Consider the following 23,578-nt stretch of genomic DNA (forward strand, 5'->3'; position numbering starts at 1 on the left):
TAGATGTCTGAAATTTCTAAAACAACACCTGGTCATTTCAATCAAAATTCCATTTGGATCAGTGAGTAACCAGATGTATGGCATCACAGGAAATAAAAATCACACCCTTCCTAATCCTATCTACCTTTATCTTACTTTTTTTCAGCATTACAGCTGAAATTGGTGTCAACATTACAATCAGGAAACAATTTGTAACAAATTCATTATTTAGGATCCTGGGGGTTGTAGTAGTCAGCTACCAGATTTGAAGCCCACCCACGTTGGTGACCCGTTATTCTATGAAAATATTGCCTGATTTGCAGATGCATCTTAGAAATGGAAAGCTGGACCTAGCCACCCAGAGTTGTTAGTTATTACTGACAGGCAGTAATGGTTGCAATAAACCAAAGAGATTTCATTGTAAACATGACCCCAATTGATAAGCTTGTTCATAGCTATTCTTGTTCATAGGATATTGGGCCAGGTTGAAACCTTCTGTAAGACAGGCAGTCAGAATGCAGGGTTGTGTGGTCAATTTGACCCCATATTCTTCACTCCTAGACCTTGGCTTTACATCCATCATTAGGTCTGAGGCTGAATATGAGGCAGCAGATGGTCTAAAATACTTAAATCCTTCCAAGGTGGCATGTAATATAACCAAGAAAAAGAAGCAAACACTGCAAAAGGCTTTTATTTTATAGGCACCACTGCAAAATGAGGAATCACATAAAAACATATCAAATAGAAAATAATAATTTATTTTAACTTCATTTTACTTAATGTTTGTAACTAATCCTGATTTTGTGAACTTGCTTGTATAAGTCTGTACCTTCAAATCTATAAAGCAAAAGTTTACTACAATGAGCACTTAAAATTCCACAAACCGTCTCCATCCACAACTTTCCTGTACATGCAAATTCTTTCGATGGGCTGCAATATTTGCAAACATGCTTTAAACTTCCATAAAGCTGCATGATATGTTGCTTTCTGTTAAAACCTTTACACTCTCTTGGGAACCTAAACCAGGAAAATGTTTAAATGTATATCCCAACTCTAAACACTGCGGGTTTGGTTATGTGTACTAAATCGTTAACCACCAGGTTGGGTAGTTTTGAGTTGAAACCTTCACCTAAATAATACCTTAACGGTCACGCATATGAAACACATTCAGTAACGTAACATTATAAAATAGGGTTCCATTAAAAATACATACTGGCAGTTGTACTTGTGTTTTAGGCAGGAAAAAAAGCGTGTTTAACTTTTTTTTAATATGAATATAGTTTAAACAAATTATTCTGTGAAAGTATGCTTAATAAAAGATCTTTCTGAAATTTAAACACTTTATGTAAAAGGGTACAGGTAGAAAAGTACAATTGCTATTTATTTGAAAAAAGCTCTGTTTGTTAATATTGCCTTCCAAGATAGTAAGGGTGTTTTTTTTTTCTCTCTCCCCCCTTAAAATAGACCTATGACACCCCGAGTTGTAGGGTTTGCAAATTTGGACTATAAACATGAAGACCGTATTTATCTTATATACAAAAACTTGCCGCATTGAACGAGGCAGGAATTTCTACCCCAGTGGTAGTGGTCTCTTTTATGTACATAATGCAGAAATGAAAATTATACAGTAGTCACTGATAGGAAGGAATTGTATACTCTAGTGCCGTCTGGGGATTTTGTGCCATGGGTTAAGAGTTCTTGGATCGTCATCCAGTTATCGAAGATCTTTTTATTCCTCTTCTTCATCATCTTTTTGTGGCTCAGTTCGAGGATGTTCATCTCCTTCCTGTCGTCGGCTGCCTGCTGCTCCTTGAGACAATCCAACCTGCTCTGCATCATGAACTCGCGCCGCCGCCGCTGCTCCTTGGCCTTCACCAGGTGCTGCTTCCTCTCCTCCTTGCTCCAGTAGCGCCCCATCTTCATCTCGCTCACCGCGTCGTCGTCGGTGGTCATGCCGCTGCGCTCCTCGCGGATCTTCAGGGCGCGCTCCCGCAGCAGGCGATCCCGCACGGGCCTCTTGGTGATGTAGCGTGTCCCATCGCTGCGGATCTTCACCTTCCACTCCATGCGTGGCTCCGACGGGGTTGGGGAGCTGAGGTCCTTGCACATGCTCACCAGGCTCATCTGGCTCTGCGCGTACTCCACGGCCGACTTCTGCTGGATCAGCTGCATGTAGCTCTGGTAGTGCTGGGCGTGCGCCGGGATGTGCGCGTGCTTGTACGGGGAGTGGTGGTAGGAGCGCAGGTAGGTGCTGCCCAGCTTCTGGCTAGGCGTAGGGCTCGGGCTCCGGTCGCTGGCTCTCCGCTCTTTGCTCTCCAGGGACTGGCTGGGGTCCAGCTCCTTCAGGGACGGGCTATAGCTAAGGGTGCCCACTTCGGGATCTTCCGTGATGGAAAGCAGATTCTTTGGGGCTGGCCCGTAGGCTTCCGTGGTCCCCACGGCTCCTTCGCTGCCCGGGCAGCTGATGCCCTCTGCCGCTCTCCTCAAGGAGTTGTCGGGGGAGATCTCCAGGGTGAGTGGGGTGCTGCGGCAGCTCTCACCCGTGTTGTAGGCGCTCGAGCTGTCCTTGTCGGATTTCTCTGGGAGCTCGGTGATGTCCGACAGCTCGTGCCTGCGCACGTCGATGCTGGTGTTGTAGTTGCGGAAGCCGCTGTTGTGCAGCATCCAGGACTCGCGGTACTGCTCCTTGAGCTGCTGCATCTTGTGGGCGCGCACGATGCTCAGGCACTCCAGCTCGATGCTGCGCAGCTCCTCGTTCAGCAGCTCCAGCTCCTTGTCCACGTTCTCGGGGTCGCTCTTGCCGGCGTCCAGGGGGCCGCTAGGGTAGTACAGGCCGTAGGGGGTGGCACTCTTCACCTGGCACTTGAGCTCCAGAAGCTCGCGGAAGCGCTCGCACTCGTCTACCGGGATCCCCAGGTAGTCAGCGTCCGTGCAGTCGGCCGAGATGAAGGACTCGTTGCTGAAGGGCAGGTCGCCGCTGCCCAAGGTGTCCTGGCTGCAGGTGAGCTTCCTCTGCCCCGCCAGCGGGTTGGAGGATGCGGTGGCGTCGTCGCCATTGTTCTCCTGCTCCGAACTCTCGTCATTGCGGGTGCTCTCGTCGGTCCGCCCCACACCGCTGTCCTTCTCGTGCTGGTTGGACAAGATGGTGGCTGTATCTGTGGTCCCTCCGTCTTCCTCGTGCTTCTTCTGCATAAAACAACAAGAACAAAGGTAAGGGAGGCCAGCGCAGCAGGTACCTGTGTGTGACCTTCCCCTGCAGTGTTTCTGGATAGGCCGAGCTGTACATTTCTAAGGCTGAGGGGCAGCATCTGATGGTAGGACCAGGTCAAAGGTGTGGACCTTAGTCACACCTACCCATATCTACCTGGGAAAGTCACTTGTTCTTGTTCTTCTCCTCAGTTTTCTCATCTGTAAAATGAGGATGATAATAGGCACTTTATCTCAATGGATGATTCTGATTAATGAATCAGTACACAGGTAGAAGGATGTATAAAGAGCCCTGTTTAGCTCATACTGAACTCAATAAAAGGCTCATTAAGACTCTCACAATGTAGTAGCATAGTAGGGAGCTATAGAGCTCCAAGCAGCTCAGGTTAAACAGAGGGGATTGCTTTACTGTGGAAAACATGGCTTTTTCCAATCTACGGTAATGCCGATGCATATGTTTTCCAAACAAATTATCAGAAGGTCAGCTTTGCTTCAGCAATGTTGCTTACGTTTAAAAGCTTGGCTAGGGACAGTACCAGCTTGCATTTCACTGGTCTGGTGCTCAAAGAGAAAAATATTTAAGGCTGTTTTCTTGCTGTCTTCCAGGCGGATGGGCTTCTGATGGTCTTTAGCACCATAAAGGGGATGGAGGAAGCATATTGCCCTCCAGCTCAGCAGGGCAGAGTGTCAGGGACTGGTGCGTGGGTGTTACCTGCTGAAGCACACTAGCTGTGAACTGCATGGCTTGGTGGTGCTGCTCCTCCAGCATGTCCATGTGCAGGTCATCCAGAAAGTCGTTCCTGTCATCATCCATCCAGCCCTCATCCAGCTGCAGGCAAGAGCAGCCAACACATGACTTAGAAGTTGCCTTCATATTCATGTTCATTTATGTTTTTTAAAAAATGACATTACTTTGGGGAAAAATATTTCTAGAGCTTCCTCCAAGAGTCATCAAAATGCAGTCTGCCCAGTGATTTGCCATAAGTTAGGAAACTACCCCACCCTCACATTAAAGAGACCTCCAACCCTACACTACATCTGAGGAAGTCTTTAATAGCTATGATTTTATTTTTCAGGGTGAAGCTCTTTCATCCATCTCAGCTACTTTCAGTGCAGTAAGACAACCATGTAGAAGGCTCAGGTAGATCTAGCTGTTCCCCCTGCTTGCTGGACCAGACAGGAGTTTAACAGGTCCCATAGAGACACTATTTTTAGTGGGGAATGAGTTCTTTCTGATACAGTAACTAGCTGTTTGGCTAGGGCAAGGATAGCGCCCCCCCCTTTTTTTTTTTTTTGACAGAGTCTCGCTTTGTTTCCCAGGCTGAGTACAGAGGCCTGACCTCGGCTCACTGCAACCTCTGCCTCCTGGGTTCAAGCGATTCTCCTGCCTCAGCCTCCCGAGTAGCTGGGATTGCAGACATGCACCATCATGCCCAGCTACTTTTTGTATTTTTAGTATAGAGATGGGGTTTTACCATGTTGGCCAGGCTGGCCTCAAACTCCTGACCTCAAGTGATCTGCTGTCTTGGGCCTCCCAAAGTGCTGGGATTACAGGCGTGAGCCACAGAGCCTGGCTGGATATCACTTTTAAAAGGCCTTTATCTGCCTTGCCCAAAAAAAGAGTGAATTATTAAGAAGTTGGCACTCTATAGCTCATGGGCTGAATCCAGCCTATTTTTGTTAAAAAAAAAAAAAAAAAAAAAAAGAAAGTTTAATCAAAACACAACCATGCCCATTCATTGACATCCTGTCTATGGCTGTTTTTGCACTAGAGTGGCAGAGGCTGGCAGTCATGGCAGAGATGCAGAGATGGTATGGTCCCCCAAGTCAAACATTTACTATCTTGCCCTTTAAGAAAAAGTCAGTCAGTGACTACCTGTGAGATCGTTGCTGAACTTCCCTTTGAGCTCATGAGGCTCCCATCTGTGGAGAATCAGATGCCTCGTATGCTGCTGTCCCTAGGTGACTTTTTCAATTGGGTTCCATACTCATATGGTTTGGCTGTGTCCCCACCCAAATCTCACCTTGAATTGTAGCTCCCATAATTCCCATGTGTGGTGTGAGGGACCTCATGGGAGATAATTGATGGGGGCAGTTTCCCTCATACTGTTCTCATGGTAGTGATTAAGTCTCATGAGATCCAATAGTTTTATAAGGGACAACCCCTTTCGCTTGGCTCTCAATCTCTCTTCCCTGCTGCCATATAAGACATGCCTTCCACCTTCCACCATGATTTTGAGGCCTCCCCCAGCCATGTGGAGCTGTGAGTCCGTCAAACCTCTTTTTCTTTATAAATTACCCAGTCTTGAGTATGTCTTTATCAGCAGCATGAAAACTGACTTATACATGTACCTAAAGAGGTCTACTAGTACTGCCCTAGATGTGTTGATGGAGCTATTCTGAGTGGATCAGGAGTGCTACCTGGGAGAGTTCATGATTCCTTCTGTGGAAGGAGTTATTACAACAGTGGTTTCTGAATCAGATTACTTGGGCCTGAACCCCTCCCTGCTCCATCACCCTCCTCTGGGCCTTTCTGGGTAACTTCTGAACCTCTGGAAACTTCATATCCTGGGAAGGCTCTCCTGTGTGTAAAGCGCTCCACGGAGGGCCTAGCACTTACTCGGTGGTCATATCAATTTTAATTATTATTTAACATTCAATATTTTGTTTTTGGGTGAAAGAGAAATTTTTAATTCCCCATACTCTGCTATTGTAAATGGCTGGAACATTTGTCAGCCCTTGGGAAGTCAAATGTCTTGACGGTCATGATTCCCGCTGTGTTTTCCATTTCATTCTGTTCCTTTTCCTCTCCCTATGATCCCTGCATTAACGAACCTGGTGGGCCTGCAGTATAGATGCCAGGGTGGGTATCTAACCAACCTTAAATAGCTAAATCATAAAGTTGATTCTAAGTCACAGCAAGTTTGATTACCTTTCCAGGGTACAAAGCACCTTCAAGTTCACAGCCAATACTCAGGTGCTCTTTGGCAGGTCTGGGAACCTGAGCTTTTGATTTTAGAAGTACAGATCCAGTTTTATCTTTGAGGAAGCCGATTTACCTGGAGTTCAGGTCTTGCAATCAGCAATGAAAAGTTTTTATTTTCTTCACTGGTTAGAAGAGCCACAGCCTCTTCACGGTTCTGCACTTCTATTCCATTAATCTTAAAAAATAAATAAATAAAGGGAATGGGGAGATAAATAGCATGATTAGATGGTGTAAAATCATTCTACTTTATTTCAGACCTGCATTTGTCACCCACTCACAGCTGGAACATAAACCTTCCCTGTAGCTGAAAAACAGTACTGATTTTGGGAAGGAAATGTCTTGCTCAGACCAATGGTCTATGAGAGAGGCTCCATGAATGTAGTTCATGAGGTGATTGTGATGGGGAAGTGTGAACAGAAGGGGCTGGACCTCCAGAAGACAGCACTGAGGAAAAATCATAATGTTGTGCTGAGGGAACATGGAAGCAATTAGACATCATACTCAGGCAGGAGTGTATGTCGACATTTTTGGATAATATAGAAGAAAAAGCACCAAGGGGTATGATGTCAACATTATGGAAACTGAGATTAAGAAAAAGGAATGGAATTATACATGGTGTTTTGTGCCGCCAATTTGACACTGTAACTTCTTTAGGTCAGGCGGAGGGTCAGGTGGGTGTGACACTCTCACTATCACACTTGATAACCCACTTGCATGTCCTGGTGACTTTGAACTTTGCTGGTTTGGAGGTCTTAGTCCTGGTGGGATGCCACCTCCAGGGGACACAGCAATGGTTTCACTGAATTGGGAGTGGAGCCTTCCACATGCCTCCTTACACCAGTGAGCCAACGAGTAGTAAAAGGGGTGACTCTGTTGGTTGGAGTGATTGCCCTCAATTACCAAGGGGAAATGGACTTGCTGTGACACAGTGGAGGCAGGGAGGATTGTGTCTGGAACCCAGGGCATTCCTTGGAGTATCTCTGAGAACTTCCATTCTCAGTAGTAAAGGTTAATGGAAAACTCTAGCAACAACAAGAAGGCAGCAATGCTGAGGACCCTGATCCTTCAGGTGTGAAGGTTTGGGTCACTTTCCTAGGGTATGTGATCCTGAGCAGCACAGGTTCTGGCAGAAGGTGAGAGAAACCCAGAGTAGGCAGTGGGAGAAGGAAATCAAAATGACTCATAGTGAGACATGAAATGAGAAAAACACAGTGAATTAGGAATGAGAGGATACAGATCAGAAGAGGTAGAAAGCTAAGCCTTGCGGAGACAGTGAAGCCAGGAATCTCAATTCTGTGAGATTAAAGAAGGTTGTTGCCAAAAAGAGATATGAATGGTCTCCTTTGGACTAGAAGGAACAACAGGGCTTGAGGTCAAGTAATTACCCTTAGAAGCATTTCCAGTATTAGATGTTGAGTCAGAAACTTTACAAGACTTTTCGATTGATTCTGCTAAATTTGCCAAAAAGATTCCCATTTTATGGACGAGACCTTGAAACACTTGGTCCAAAGTTAATCTTTCAGAGAAATCTAAAATGAGAATTATTTTAGTTTACAAGTTGTAAACTGTTGGTCTGATTTTGGCTCACTGATATTTGTTTTGATCCAAAAAGAATGAAAGAAAATGAGGTGAACTGGCTGAAATTCTACAAGGCCGTCTTCTGAGAGAACGTGCCCCATCTAGTTTGTCTCAGTCCTTACCACTCCCTGTTGCGTCTTAGGACTCAGAGTTAGCCTCGCAATTAGTTTAACTTGTCTGGCCTCATTACACATCTGCATTTATGATCCCTGTTCTTTAACCTCTCCTGCATTTGCAACCTTAGACCTATCATTAGAACCAGTTTGTTCTTCAGTGACAGGCACATTATGAGGCCACTGTTTGAACGTGGACTTACCTGGATAATGCGGTCTCCTTCTCGGATGCGTCCGTCCTTGGCTGCAATGCTGTTAGGGTCAATCTGAAACACACATGGACCATCTCAGCACAAACCCAGACATGCATGAAAATAAGCAACAGCGCTTTCCAAAGCCATCTCTAACACACAGTCATGTTCATCCCTGTGTTTGTGTTTTACACAGAAATAAACAAGACTTAGTGTCTTGTAAGGAGAGGCAAATATGAGCTGATCAGCTTCTAAGCCCTTTCTAGGGCCAGCTCTTGGATGCCTGTCTAGCCACCCTGTGACACAGCAGAGGGTGCCGGCTCTGCCAATCTGAGCGGGCTGAGGGGACACAGCTGACCTTTGTTGTATGCATGGCTATTAAAATCAAATCAATGATAACCCTTCATCATGTTAACTAGCAACCATACCTTATTTTATGCCAAATACTTGTATTAAAATTTGGAAAATAACTTAAAAAATATAATTGAGACAAGGGGGGACTGATAAAGGGAGGGATGCCCCCAGATACAGAAAGGCTGGGCTAACTGAAGCTTGGGGGATGACATACAACCAAAAAGATAATTATTAAGTCTAGTAGTTCATTCTGTAGTGACAGATTTTATTTCCTGACAAAATTGGGTTTCTGTGCTTGCAAGGATGGGTGTGCACTGTAAAGTTTCCATACTAAAATCAGTTGCTTTGTATTGTCTTCTCAAGGAAGATCAAAACAGTCTGCATCTATGTAGTTTGATAAGTACATAAAAATCACATTTAACGTAAATGAACTCAACTATATATACTTCACGAGGAGAAAAAAAAAAGAGTGAGAGAGAGAGAGACTTTAAAAAGTGTAAGTGATTCTATCCCCATTCCACTCCATGAACATGAGTTGGGAAATGTGAATCTGCCATTCCCTCGGGGCTAAACACACAAAATCATGTAAATGGCTCCATTTTATGGCTGATTTGCAGGCTTCTCCAGGGTAATTTTGCCGTAAGTACTGACATTAGGACTTAACCTCCGTGGAAAGATGCAACGCCATGGAGTGTGATGAGGGGGACAGAATAATTTGTCTGTGTCTTTCCAAAGAGTTCTTGATGAGGTGGGTTAGGGTTGGTGAACAAAGGAAAAAAAACCTTTTGGTGTTGATATGATCGTTACAAGAACAAAATCAGCCTTTGTACCTCACTGATATAAATCCCAATGTCGTCTTCGTCGTCCGTCCGGTAGCACACAGTGAGGCCCAGCTTGTCCTGGCTGTTCATTCTGTAGAGGTCCACTTCCTAGGCAAAGAAAGGCATTCCCAGTGAGACTCCAGCAGGCAACACGAGGGGATGTCAAATGCTTTGAAAATATTTTCTTTAAATGATGAACTGGATTTCTTTGCATTCAGCTGTGTAGGGCTGCTTAACTTACTAAACAAAAAGTGATTATGGACACAGGATCAATGCCTAGGGCATTTCTGACCTTTCAGTCAATATAAAGTCATTTTGAAAATAGTTATTTCATTGATCCCCCAAAGAAAAATTACCCATATTTCACTCAGCATCAAGACTTCTGGGGCAGCGCTTTTCAAAAGCACTTTTTCAATGTCTGCCACAGACAAGAATATTTCCATACCCCAAACCACCCAGCCATTTCAGTACAAATGTTTCCAATGTGTTTGGTTAGATTATTTCACATTGCGTTCCCTTAATATTCAGTCATAGAGCTTGCAAACAGATTACACATAAATAGATCCAAGAAAGGAGGGTAACGTGATAGTGTGCAACTAATGTTCTCCACAACAGCTGTGATATTTACAGTTGAGAAATTAGTTTCAGCCGCTATTACTGCAAATTAAATAAGATAAAAGCAAAGTGAGCCCAAATTCGGGACACATGCTATTGTATCTGCCAATTGGTCTGCGCTTCAGAATGAAGTCAGAACTTTGGAAACTGTTGGACATCCTGGGGCTTTCAGTGTAACCAGCCTAAGTCACTCCTCACCCACTTTGCCAATGACTTGTGCAAGTTTTTGTAGCACTAAGCTGCAGGCCTATTTGAAGGGCCACGTGGTAAGTTCTCTGGCAGATCCTTTGGTCTAATTTTTAGTGTTACTTGCTATCAAGCAGGAGAATGGAGGGGCTCTGATACGGGGTCTTCACGCCACTTTTATCTGGGGACTGTTTCCAAGTTGCCTCTCTTGAGGGTCTTTTTGGAGGGGAGGGAGGATGCAGCTATCTGTGTGGAGAAGCTCAAGGCAGTTATATGGCAGATACTTCTTGAACTCTGCCCCATATGAAAGGCAGGGTGCCTGGCACCATGAACACTTCCCATGTGGAGGAACTGCAGGTGCAAAGGCCCTGGGCCAGCATGGCCAGAGCCCTGTGTGCAAGAAGAGAGAAGTGGGCTGAGGGTGGCCAGGATGAGCAACTAAGATTTTATTTCAGCATCATGGGAACTCATGAAAAGGTTTTAAGTGATGACTGCCATGACCTTAATGACTTTCAGTAGTTTCTCCTGCTGATATATGGGGTATAATGTGGTGGGGAAGAGTTGGAACTATGAACACAGATGTTCAGATCCCAACTCTCCCTCTTTCTAGCAGCTTGATCTTATTATACCTAAGGCTCTGTGTCCTCACTAGTACCTGTCACCTTGCCTCCCAGAATCACCAATATGAGGCACACAGAGCTCTTAGCACATTAACTGGCCTGCAGAAAGTCCACAGACACTGGTGGTATAATCATTACACGTAGGTGTGGTTACTTGCCTCAAGTCACAAGAAGTTGTTTGTGGCAGAGTGGGTATATTTCAGTGACCCACTTAATAAGATTATTTTCTGAACACTGATATGTTAATTAAATCAATAGCTTCTTAATTATAGCTCTAGCAATATGGTAAATTCTCATTAAATGAAACCCCATAAATTTCTGATAATGGAGTTAGGTGGAGATTTCTTCATTTTTGAGATATACGCTAAGCACAGGTTTAAGGGTCATATTTAACCGTGACAGCAAGCCTAAATACTTATGAATAACCAATGTGCATACCACAAATACACTAGTCATACATCATCCTCTTATGTTTCATACACATCCCCCTGTCTCTCTTAGTGCTTCATTTGAGTATGCAGAAGAGGGACCACTTTTTCAGTTTTGACATTTCCTCGAGGTCAGTGTAAATCAACAAAATACCATGACTGTTTAGGTCCAACTGCACAGATGCAGTTCATATGCTGCCACTTAGCCCCGTGCTATCCCTGCAGGAGCCACATCTTGCTGGAACAGGTCCACGTGCAACCCAAGCAGAGAGAGCAGTGGAAAGATTGTAGGATGAGAAATGTTGATAATTCAATTTGCAGCTTTTTCTGAATGGCTGGCCGCCAAGGTGATTATCTCTCAAGGAAGTACAAAGATATTATAGTTCGACTGGACATTATTCTGCTGCTGTTACTCAAAACATGCTTCCTGGTCATGACGACGTGAACACAGAAGTTGAGGGAAAGTGTTCAGAAACCTCTATAGCAGCTAAACATTGTCACTGTAACCAAGAGCATGATTAACAGACTTGTCTTACTGTACAAGGCATAGACCAGTTCAGGTGTTGGTGAATGTGCCCCGCTGATGGGGCAAGTTACACAGTCACACACAGTAGGAACACGTATTGGTCAGAGACAGACAGAAAAGTAAATAAACCAGCCAACCTGGTCCTTGTGGCTTTTCAGCACAATCTGACAATCACAGCTCTGTAATACATTTCTAGATCTGAGTGTTCCATTTGAGAGGCATAAGGTACGAGGAGAATTCAAGTAGGAAAAAGGCCACTAAAGAATGTGATAGTGATGCTCTGTTATGTAGAAAACAACTAGATTTATTTGTTGTACTACCAAACATGTAGGTGGGCTGATATCACAAGGCTTTAGAATACAAGTTTGATAAAACCTAACCTGAAATGCATTTCTGTTCTACCTTTTGTCCATATTTTGATTGACGGAGATTTGGAGGACTATTAAACTATAGAGTTGTTGACATTAGCTCACGTGGTTAATCATGATTACTTTTTCTGTTTTCTTTCTGAATCTGTCAATTCCTTCAACGAACCTATGACTTTTTCTAGTCAGAGAGAAAACTTGCATAGAACAAAGTTTCAGGCTAGAACAGAAGGTATTAAAAACACTTATTGCTTTAAGATATTTTCATCTGAATCAAGAACCACTTATGCTTCCTTCCGTATACACTTTTTTATATGCTGCTGCTAACTTCACATGTTTAGAAAATTAGTAATCTATTCTCCATGAATGCTGTTTGACATTTTTGCATGGGAGAGAAGAGGGTCCATTAGTAGTTCTGTTCCAGTTAGTGTTCCTTTTAGAACACACTCCCTCAAAATAGCAGAATGGTGTAAAGCCCAACACTGCGTTTAGCCTTTGACTCCCATCACAAATCCTCTCAGGACAAACCATCATGGGGTCAGCCATGTTCTCAGTTTCATCTTTAAAACAGATGAAAGAATGGCAGTGTTCTACTTCAAGGGTAGCACTGTGAGAGCCGTTTTCTATCTCAGAAGAGGTCTGTGTTATCAAAGGATGAGTGATATTGGAAGAACAAATGCTGGTGAAGCACATTTCCAGCAATAACAAAGCAAAGGGTATTCTGGAGCTTACTCTAGGTATTTACTTGACATTGATGTGAGATAGGATGGTGTGGGCTATAATATTTCCTTGCCTTATCTGGCCCTTCTTAAGAACTCTAAACAAAAGCCAGAAAAGCTTCATTTAGAAGGCACAGGATACGACTTAGCCTCGGTCATTTAATTTCTAAGGGATGGTTCAACATCACAGAGAATAATCTGGTTGCTGACAGTTAAGCACAGAGTGATCCATAATAGGTTTTCAGAAGCTCTTGAAAAACAACAATGTAAGAGCTGGTATTGTCTCTGGATCTGTATGGATTTATGGTTTACCTTGTTTTCTTATAAAGAAGATTACTGTAAGGCAATAGTAGCTGAATAATGAATTGTGCAATGAAAGCAGTGTCTAGACCTGTAATGCTGTGCACAGTAGGTGCTCAGTGAAATTGAATGAATAAGCTTGAGAGTCTAAGGCAGGATGATCCAAATGAAAAACCAATTTGGCTCTGTCTTTAATGAGTGAGGCTGCCTTGAGCAAGTCATTGAACTTCCACAAAACTCAGCCATTCTGTAGTTTTAAAACAAGACACAGTATTTTTGGGCTCAGTGGAAAGTAAAATTCCTCAAACTTATTAGGTGGTTTGTAAATTCTCAACATTTCTTTGTGACTCTGATCTAGTCTTACACAATCGAGCATATTGCTGAAAGCATAGAGGTTATCAATAGATATCTCTGATGGAGATAAGATTTCAAAGTAGACTATTAATCAAACTGGTATGAATAATGCAGTAGCATTATCTGGATTACAGCTACCCCGTTACTGGTATCTTGTTGCCTACTAGTCTAGATGGACTGTTGATAAAAACGAACAGCTAAGCCTAACATTTCAGATTAAATTGAAACGATATTCCAATTAAGAGTATTAAGGGGGCCATTCCACCTTGTTGATTCAAACTCTGTTTCAGCATAAGCTACTTTAATCAAATGGGATCTCAAAGACCAATTTCAATGGTTTGTCCACCCCAGGAAGACTGGCGACTGAAGCATAACTCTTCAATTTTTTGGTCCAGGTTGCTGTGCACATTTATCTCAACAGTTTCTTTCTTTCTTTTTTTGAGACGGAGTCTAGCTCTGTCGCCCAGGCTGGAGTGTAGTAGCACAATCTTGGCTCACTGCAACCTCCGTCTCCTGAGTTCAAGCAATTCTCCTGCCTCAGCCTCCCTAGTAGCTGGGATTACAGGCGCCCGCCACCACATCCAGGTAATTATTTTGTGTATATTTAGTAGAGATGGGTTTTACCATGTTGGCCAGGCTGGTCTTGAACTCCTGACCTTGTGATCCACCCACCTCGGCCTCCCAAAGTGCTGGGATTACAAGCGTGAGCCACCATGCCCAGCCATCAGTTTCTGTATCTAGTCATGGTGCTATGTGGGATATAGAAATATCTCTAAAGACTGCATTTTCTCTCGGGGACCTTATGTTTGAGATAGGGTAACAAGGATTTCCTGGGTACCTACTATATGCCAGACATGGTCTAGGCAAAAGAAATATATAGTAAATGAGTTAGAAAAGAGCCCAGGTCTCATGGAGCAGCAGTTTCACAGCCTACATAGGATGCTACTGATGAATCGCCTGGGAAGTTAAAACAATAGACAAAAGAAAAAGCCTTCTTTGGGCATGTATTTTCTTTCTCATTTGCCTACAGGAAGATCTAGAGCAGGTGTTCAGTGCCTGAAAATTTATGGGTAATTATTTGTCTGCTCAACTCTGGGGTACACTTGGGTGTAATCCCTTTAACTCTAAGCAGTCTCATAATAACAGGGATTTGACACTTACCTAAATATGATCATTTTGTGTACTTTAAAAGAGAGAACATCTGTTTTTACTTTTTCCTTTTTTTTTTTTAGATGGAGTCTTATTCTGTCAGCCAGGCTGGAGTACAGTGGCATGATCTTGGCTCACTGCAACCTTTGCCTCTCGGTGTCAAGCAATTCTCCTGCCTCGATCTCCCAAGTAGCTGGGATTACAGGCATGTGCCACTACACCCGGCTAATTTGTGCATTTTTAGTAGATATGAGGTTTTGCCATGTTGGTCAGGCTGGTCTCGAACTCCTGACCTTGTGTTCTGCCTGCCTCAGCCTCCCAAAGTGCTGGGATTACAGGTGTGAACCACTGTATCTGGCCAGAACATCTGTTTTTCTTTGTGCATTTGTTTCAATATCCCAACACACTCATACATATTTTCCTCATATATAATATCCATGGAACGAGTTGTTCTTTGGAAGGTGCTGACTTTAGTCCTATTCAATTTAGATGATGAGTGGTCTGTTGAGATTGGCCCCTTTACTTAAATAACAGCCTGCTTTTTCTAAAATTGAACCCAGCAGTTAGAACACAACAGGATGGAATCGAGAAGACAGACTGTAACTGTTCTAAGAAATCTCGTGTAGAAGCAGGGATGACAGGCACATGAAAACTGGGGCGACTTTAGAAAACTCACTTCTCAGCATGTGGGGTCTATTAGTTAACCTTCTCCAACTGACTGACCAGAGCACACCTGTGAAAGAGAGTAATGCTGGAGGCACAGCTACTATTCTCTAGAGGACAGACCTTTCTGGTGAGTGGCTGCAGTAGGGCACGTCTGATACGTTCCTAGCCTAGGTGGCCTCAGCCATCACAACCACGGAACTGAGAACGACATCTGTCCAAAACTGCCAGGTTCACTTTAAGAGAAGGTGCTTAGGTAACAGAAATGACCTGGTGACATCTAAGTTGCTGTGGACAAAAGACCAAATAATAAATGTTAAAGCAAGATGTCCAACTCACAGTACTCTATGGTAACCGTTCAAAGGGGCTAGAGATGGAGAATGCCTCTATTCTGGTTAAGAAGAAATGAAAAGCTAATGTCTAGCGGTCCGAATGGCTTGTGAGCTCCTTAAGGGCAGGCAGAGTGGTGACTTCCTGATTTTGCATTTCTAGGACCAAACATTATATTTAATGTAAGAGATATGCAGTAAAATGAACAGAATTGAAAATAAGCATGAATATAAAGTCTGATGGCATCCAAGATCTGGCTTAAAATATTAATACTAGACGAGCTTTCTAAATACCTAGGTTCTTTGTCTCTGCTTTTATTCAGGAAAAGAGAAAAGCAGTCTTAGGAACACAGTGTCACATGTCTACCAGGGGCTCAGTCATTCCTAGGCCCTGATAACTTTACATGGACAGTGTGGGCCATATTCGTGATTTGGGGGCAGACCTCTACGCTGCAGTGAATGAAAGGCACCACCAAAGCCTTGCTGGTGTGACTCATGAAAACAAGAGGAAATGACAGCTTGGACTTCTTTACCTGGGCCTGTGGCCTGTCGATCAGGGGTCCTCTGGCATTAATGGGCACCAGGGTACCTAGGGACCTTGTTTAAGTGCAGATTCTGATTCTGAAGGTCTGGGGTGCCAAGGTTCTGCAGTTCCCACATCTGCCAGTTGAGAACTCTACTTTGACCAGCTGGGCTGCTGGTCCTCCTACCACACTTTGAACAACAGGGTTCTAGGGAACAGTTTCTGAATGGCTCCCTCCTGCCAAAGGCAGGATGCTCTCAGATGCTTCATACTCAGGGGAGAAAGACTCAGTTTGGGCTAGTCCTAACACTTCTTTAATACTAGCTAATTTCCTTAGAGAAAAGGCAGTATGTAGTGGCCCCAGGCTCCCAGCCCTCAGCAGGCACCCTTATTGAGCACCAGGATTTAATAACCCTGGCTCGTGTCCACTGTATTTAATTGTATGGGATTTTCTATTTAAGGCAATGGATGCTGACTTTCTGCTTGAGGCAGTGGTATAACGTTTCCTTTAAAATAAAATTACTGTAGTTTAAATAAGTTGAGTCGAGTTAAAGGGAAATAGAAAGCACATCAGAGTTCTGGTGATACTCAGATACAACAAAAAACTGTAAGGCAGAATGGCCCAAATTGGGGAGATACTGTGGGGGCTCAGTAACTCTCCTGAAGCCACGTGCAAGCTCTCATACACAGGAGCATTTTTCCAGAGAGGGACTGTAAGTTCTGTCAGATTCTCAAAGGTATTAGAAACTAAAAAAAGGGCTAAAGAATCCACTGCTATAAAGTCAAGTTTAACTAAATACCAAAGACTGCAAAGTCTCTACTACCTCATAACTCCAGCTTCTGAGACACTTGACAGCTTTTTAAAGGAGCTCTACTTAGCCATGATTACATCATCAAAAAGCAGTGTCATCCCATAAAGATTATTAAATAGCCCTTCTGTTTGGAGAGCAGTGTTTCTCCAACAGTGTTCCAGAGAACTGTAGACTGGGGAGATATAAACAGGTACTTGGCCAGAGAGGTAGGGGAAAGTCTGTCCACTCCTCCAGGGGATTTACCCATGCGAATTAGATAGTCACGATTCTCAGAAGTCCTCCAAGAAATCTGTTTAGTTTTCTTCAATCTAGCATTTCCCAAATGTATTTGATCATGAACCCCCTTTGGAAGGAACATACATTAACAAATTAAGGAACAAGTGTCCCGAAGGAGTCATGGCTTCTTCACCAAACAGCCCTGAGGTTGGGGTGATAGGACACTAAATGAGAGGCAGAATCCTGATTTTTGCAAACGACAAGGCTACATTTCCTGGAGCAATCATTAAATGACAAGTGCTTTGGTAAGTGGCTGACCGCAAGCAGAAACAGTAAAGCGCTTATAGTTAGAATAGAGCCCGTTCCTGTTTAAACGAGGTGCATTTAGGGAAAATTTTAAATCTTTAAAACTTGCATTGAGTTAGTCATGCCACTGGCGACAAGTACTTTGATTGGACTCTATCTGGGTATAGTGTACTGTCAGTTAAGTCGTCATTTGCACACATTTACTGATTTTTAACTTCTGTTTTGGAATGAGAACTCTTGGTAACTTTCAGTTGAGGAACACGGTTGTTTTCTACTATTCGACTGCTTCTGTCCTTGCACGGAATCTACTGCCACTAAACAATTCAACTTCAGAAGTATTGGCAGGATAGCACAGATGACACAACAGCTGGCCATGAAATTGGATAAAATGTTCGATTTTTCCTGGGTGAACTTTCGATGGTGCCCAAGGGCTTACCTGTCAACAACAGGTGTCTTTTTACCTTATTCCATAAAATTAGCTTTCAAATATGCTCTTATATATTTTTGAAAACCCAGTGAAATATAAAAGTGTTTTCCCCAAAATATAAATATACTATGCAAGTTAGTGTTTTCTGTATTTTCTACCACCCTTATTAAAAGGAAAATAGGAAGTGGAACTCTGTTGGTAACCTGGTATCCTCTAAATATTTTAAACCTTAACAGAGATTTGACACTATGTAGCATCTTGAATCTTTTCTCCTGCCTGGCCTTAAATAACACTTAAGAGGAGTTACGGATTTGTTTAATTTCTTCTATATCAGTGTTAGAAAACTTGAAGCAAATGAAGCAGTAGACAGATCCTTTTTTTTTGGCAGGGGGAAGGGGGCTAGCATTCACTTAAGTAATTTATCTATCTACTCTTGAGCCATCTGCCTTTGAGTAAACAGTGTTGATGACATAAAAGGGAGGAAGGTGAGGAGACTTATGTCAGTTGCAAGAATACAAGAATGTATGCATTATGTGGATTCAAAGGTTGACAACAAGATTTACTGTCCTATCTTTTAAGTGATTCAAATAAAAACAAAACTTACATTTCTGCTTTTGGGACTTGATTATTAAGCTCTGTTTCCAGGGAGGGAAGAAAACCTTAGTTGGGCCTTTCAAAGGGCATGAGTAAAAGTGGTTCTGCTTTTGTTATTTTCCATCGGCATCCATAAACTAATTTATGCTTATAGAGAACTTATTAGGCATTCTGTGTTCTTAATAATGACTCCTAAAATGAGGCAAGGACGTTCTTCCTACCTCCAGCTCCAGCTCCTCCCTGTCCATCTCCTGATGGATGTCTCCAATGTAGTCATTTGGATCATAGTATTCATGGGCTGAGGGATGCCTGAAAAGAGATGCAACATCTTTAAAGCCCTGCTTCCACTGTCAGTATCTGTTTCCCTTACGCCCATTGTCAGGCCAGTGGCACAGTAGCAATTCCCGGGGTGTGGGCCCTTTCATGGCTCACTTTCCTCTGGATGGGGCTCTCACACAGTCAGAACCTCCATCATCCTAATTTTACCATTTGCCTTTAAGTCCATTTCCTCCGGAAGGACTTGAAATGCAAGGTGCCAGTCTGATGCGCTTTGTTGTTTGCAGAGCCCATCCTGGAGCCTGCCAGTTACGTGATTCAACATGACTAATTTCTAACTCCATCTTTACGCAGGAGACAGGATCATATTTTACTGCTTATTGCTTCATTGTTAGATTTTGTCCTTGTAGAGAACTAGGCTCGAGCTCAGGCAACAGTCTAAGATACGTGCTGGCCTCTGAGATCAATTCAAAAGGCTGAGACAAACTGCTCTGCTGTTACTTAGGGCAATGTCTTTTTGAATGTTACCCACAATAATAAACATGTTTGATATCACAATGCAGCATGCATTTACGTGATTGAAATGTACATACAAACATGTAGGCATAAGTGCATATGTGTGTATATGTTTACATATAATGTGTACACACACACTCATTCTGATAGGAGACTTTAAGCTTGTGTTTCCCTAGGACAACATACGCAAAACATAATTCACAGAACTCAAGACGTCTTTGGAAACGTCATTAATGGAACCTCAAGGAGCAAAGGCAGTGGGAATCATAATATGCTTCATCAGCAGCTTTGAAAGGAGCTTAATGGTCCACAGTGCCAGATGTAAAGCTTCAGCCTCTGATTGTTGGCGGGGGACCCAAACCTTCACATTCTCAAAGGTCAGCACAGCAATCAATGGGCTCTGGTCTTCCCTCCCAAGCACTTAGTTTTGAAACAACAGATCAGACATGAGTGGCCAATCAAACAAGAGCTGGCTTTCGATTTTCTGGACTCATCAGGCAAATATACTGCGTGCAGTTAAAGGGCTTTTAGTACTGAGGATACTGTTGGAAGGTCTGGGCTTTCAGGCATCAACTTAACATTCCCCATTCAGTCCCAACGCACGCTCTTGCTGTTGCCTGACCTTGCAGCCAGAACCTGAAGAGGCCTGACCTCTGGACTCTTCTGACATTTCTCAAGTCACCCCCAGGGGATAAGTCATGTCATGTTAACCAGACTTAAGAGGAAATTACAGATTTGGCTTCTAAAAGGCCCGTCACTCTGACAGGTCAACAACATTTGAGAATCAGAAGTAGCTTTAAAGGCCTCATCAATAATGTGAGGCACTTTGGTCTATAATGTCAGATAAATGGTTTGGATAATCATACTCAGTGAATCAGCCATTTGTTCTAGAGGATCGAATGGGCCACTATACGATATTGTGGTTCAGAGCTGGGAGTCAGCGTCCACCTGACCAGGCTTTCCATCAGCTCAGTGGAACCTGGAGAGTTTGCAGTTCCTCGTCTGTATAAAGGGACAGTCATGAGAAATAAAGGAGATAATAGTTCTTTGCACATACACACACTGTGAGTGAATGTGAGACGGATGCCCTGTCCTCTGTCTTTACACTACCAGCTGCCACCAAACCTACTTTGTCATGTTTAGGGAATTATCCCTGGGTTCCAATGGTAACTAGCCACTAAAACCATGGAATGAAAGGCAAGCCTTCATCCAGAACTTGACAAAAACCACAGGAACCATGTGCTCACTCTAGCTACTAAGTTACTAATAGGAATCTAACAGGTATTATCCAGTGGATTTTCTTGTAAGAGGTGAAAATGCCCTTTGAAGTAAATAATGATCAAGCCAGCAATCTGATCTGAGATGGAGCTGATGTGGGAAAACACAGGGGCGACCCTAACATCAGCTGGAGAGCTTGTGTCCTTAGATGTGCAAAGTCACACACGAAAAGCTATGTTAAACGTTATGTCAGACTGGACACCTTGGAGGCCAGCAGTCTATCACAGAAAGTGTCTTGCTCTTCATTTTTTCCTGAATATTTTACACCGGCCACTAAATTAACAGTGATCGCTACTATCATTTACTGAGTGCTTACCATATGCCCCGTGAGAACTTCCCACATATTGTTTCATTCAATCCTTCAACGATCATAAGAGACTGATAGTGTTATCTCCATTTTAATAAAGGAAAAATACAACCCCATCAAACAAGTTACCCAAGTTCCACAGCTAGAAATCAGTGTGAGCATCCAGTTTGTCTGACTTGAAGGCTCTGAATGACTCTTTGTCACTGGCAGAAATAAGGTTAGAGAAGAGGTGTGTGTAAAGAAATCCATGTGGCGTGCCGAGTTGCAGCTGTTATTTAATTGGTTGATGCAGTACTTAGATGAGGCATGTGCGGGCTTATTACATGGATCCAGGCTTGAAATGAGACCCAAGAAAGCAGAAGGCACCACCTCCAGGGCTCTCTTGATACACACAACTTACTTTGTTGTCTATTTAAAAGAATGATCAGCATTCCTTCTAGTAATAACTACAGGATCTTCAAATTACCATTTGGGGTGATTAAATTTTATTCTGAAACAACTTTTACAACATTTGTAAGTAATTTTGTTCTTAGGATATAATTTGCCTAAGTCTGCTCCAGGCTTATAATAAAGTAATTAATATGTCAGAGTGGTTTTGAGCAGGATTCGATTTATTGCCTCTATAAACAGTAAAGTTAAACATGGACAACTTGGAGGAAAATTATAGGGTGCATTAATTTTTTTCGCCACATGGAAGGGAAAAAAACCAACTTCAAAATACTTCTTTACCTAATGCATTAGGGGTTCAAGATTATGTTACTTACTCCTCCGGCAAGAGATAGGGACCCAGCACGGGCGGGCTGGGAGAGGACATCTTCGTGAGGGCCATGATGTGTTCAAAGGTGATGTCGGTTTGTGTTCCTGTGTCTACCAGCTGCGACTCTGATGGAGGTGTGAACATTTTGGTCCTTGGTGTTCTTCTCAACACCTGTACCACTATGGGCTCCTTGGCTGTCTTGAAAGCTTCCACAGCCTGGTCATGAGTTGCTCTGGATAAGTCTTTGCCGTTGACCTGTGAAAAAATATTTAGGGTGGGACAAGGTTAGAGTTAAGCAGAAAATGGAAGGATGGATACATGGATTGGCTGCTTTCATGTGTAAGCAGCTAAAAGAAAGAAGCATGTGGTGGTGTCAGAGAACGTTAGTTCTCTATGTTTAGGTTTCTCAAAGAATGCCTGGTGGAAAGAGAGTGAGTTTGGAGGTATTCAGATCTGGCATGAAATAATAAATCTCACAGCAGGAAGGCTTGGCTTCCCCCTGGAATGTCTTTAACAATTTCATCACGTGTTAATCTTGTCTGTGAAAGAAAAGGCCAGCCTCAGGCTCCGAGCCTTTATCAGACAATAATAGCTAACTAGAAATTCATTACATTGTTATGTTTTAATAGTGTGTATTTTTCCAGATTGTGTCAGATGATACCAGTCTTCCCTTCACAAAAGTAACATGAAGTTTCCTTTTAAAATTAATCCTTTTGCTCTTCTTTAAAAAGTCCATGGAAAACGTTAAGTAAATGATAGTTCGGGCCATAGGGGCCTACGGCAAGTATTACGGAGAAGGAACTCAAATGGCTAATGTTTGGAGGAAGTGACTGCTGGCTTAATTGCTGTTTTGTTTCCCAGTGTGTACAGCGCTTTGCTATTGCTGCATCCTCAAAGCCTGCACTTACTGAGTGACTGCTGTCTGCTGCATGGCTTAAATGAAGATACCTCTCAACAGTTCTCTCATATAGCCCTGTAAAGTGGGCAGGACTGACAGTAAAATCATCTCCCTCTTTACAGCATCAAATAAATCTCATGAGAGGACCCTACTAGTTCATGGTGGGTCAGAACGTTGGCTACTGTGTCCATGATTCTCCCCAGTGGCACAATCAAAACTCACTCAACCCAGCTATCTTTAGAACAGCTTATATAAAATGAAACAGAAATCAGAATCTTATTTCTAAAAATCGAAGTCATTCCAAGTAAGATGCAAGTTCAATGATTTACTTTATCCTCCATTTTCCCTTCCCCATAGAACAAAGGAACTATGTTCAGGTAGTTATATGCAGAAAGTCTGGTAACATCTTATGTCTGGACTGCATAAAATGTATCAGGCTCCACAAAATTTTAATATTAGAGTATTCACCAAGTGGTTGGTTGGCTTTTAAAAAGCAAATGTAAAATGATGGTATAAAAATCATATTACACAGGACACATGACTGCATAAGTTGCTCAGCTTCTCTGGACAACAATGACCCATTCAAGTCACTACAAATAGAAATTCTTGAGTTTAAATCTCTTAGATTAATATTCTATTCGTGCAGTGTGCATGTTTTTAGCATGTATTTTTAAGTGTCAAAATGAACACCAAACCACAGCCTTTTCCCATCTGGCATATATACATTTTCCTCCCTTAGTATCTTGGACTTCAAAGTAGGCTGACAATTAGGTCTGTCCTCAGAGCACTTCAGTTTCTCGCTGTCCAGGCAGAACATAAGTATTGATTTAAAGCTGTTTTTCTCTTTTTTCCCCCCTAAACCTTTTCACTCTGGCCCTGTAGGGACAACAACTCTTAGGTTGAAGTGCGTTGTAAACAACTGTTGGGTTGAGGAATAGATGTTGAATTCTTTCCTTGTAATGAAGCCCAAATGAATCATGTCAGTGGAGGTTATTAATGATTTGGATTCAGTCCACTTAAGTAATTTATTTACATGATGAGGGAGTTCGGCAGAACAAGAACTCTGAGTCACAAAGAGACTCGAATGCGCTAGTAAATAAGGAACTGTCTCCACCACCAAACTTTTAAATTCCCCATCCTCGAGGACTCGGAAAGCAGGGTTTAACACTCCAACTGTTGCCATGT

The 23,578-nt window shown here is 42.9% G+C and overlaps 1 protein-coding gene across 4 annotated transcripts in view; it reads right to left on the minus strand.

Annotated features, from left to right (window-relative positions):
• Nucleotides 1-654: 654 nt before the first annotated feature.
• PDZRN3 (PDZ domain containing ring finger 3) overlaps nt 655-23,578 on the minus strand; it is a 235,955-nt gene continuing 213,031 nt past the window's right edge. For all 4 annotated transcript variants that reach the window (XM_032290489.1, XM_032290491.1, XM_032290492.1 and 1 more), the window contains 7 exons: nt 21,503-21,750; nt 18,583-18,670; nt 9,239-9,337; nt 8,067-8,129; nt 6,246-6,347; nt 3,899-4,015; nt 655-3,165 (listed from right to left, as the gene is read on the minus strand). In XM_032290489.1, the coding sequence (XP_032146380.1) occupies nt 1,600-3,165; nt 3,899-4,015; nt 6,246-6,347; nt 8,067-8,129; nt 9,239-9,337; nt 18,583-18,670; nt 21,503-21,750 (2,283 nt within the window). In that variant the 3' untranslated portion in view covers nt 655-1,599. The remainder of the gene's footprint in view (nt 3,166-3,898; nt 4,016-6,245; nt 6,348-8,066; nt 8,130-9,238; nt 9,338-18,582; nt 18,671-21,502; nt 21,751-23,578) is intronic.

Source organism: Sapajus apella, unplaced genomic scaffold (assembly GCF_009761245.1).
Source record: "Sapajus apella isolate SASKATOON/1434 unplaced genomic scaffold, GSC_monkey_1.0 scaffold23, whole genome shotgun sequence".
Classification (NCBI taxonomy): Eukaryota; Metazoa; Chordata; class Mammalia; order Primates; family Cebidae; genus Sapajus; species Sapajus apella.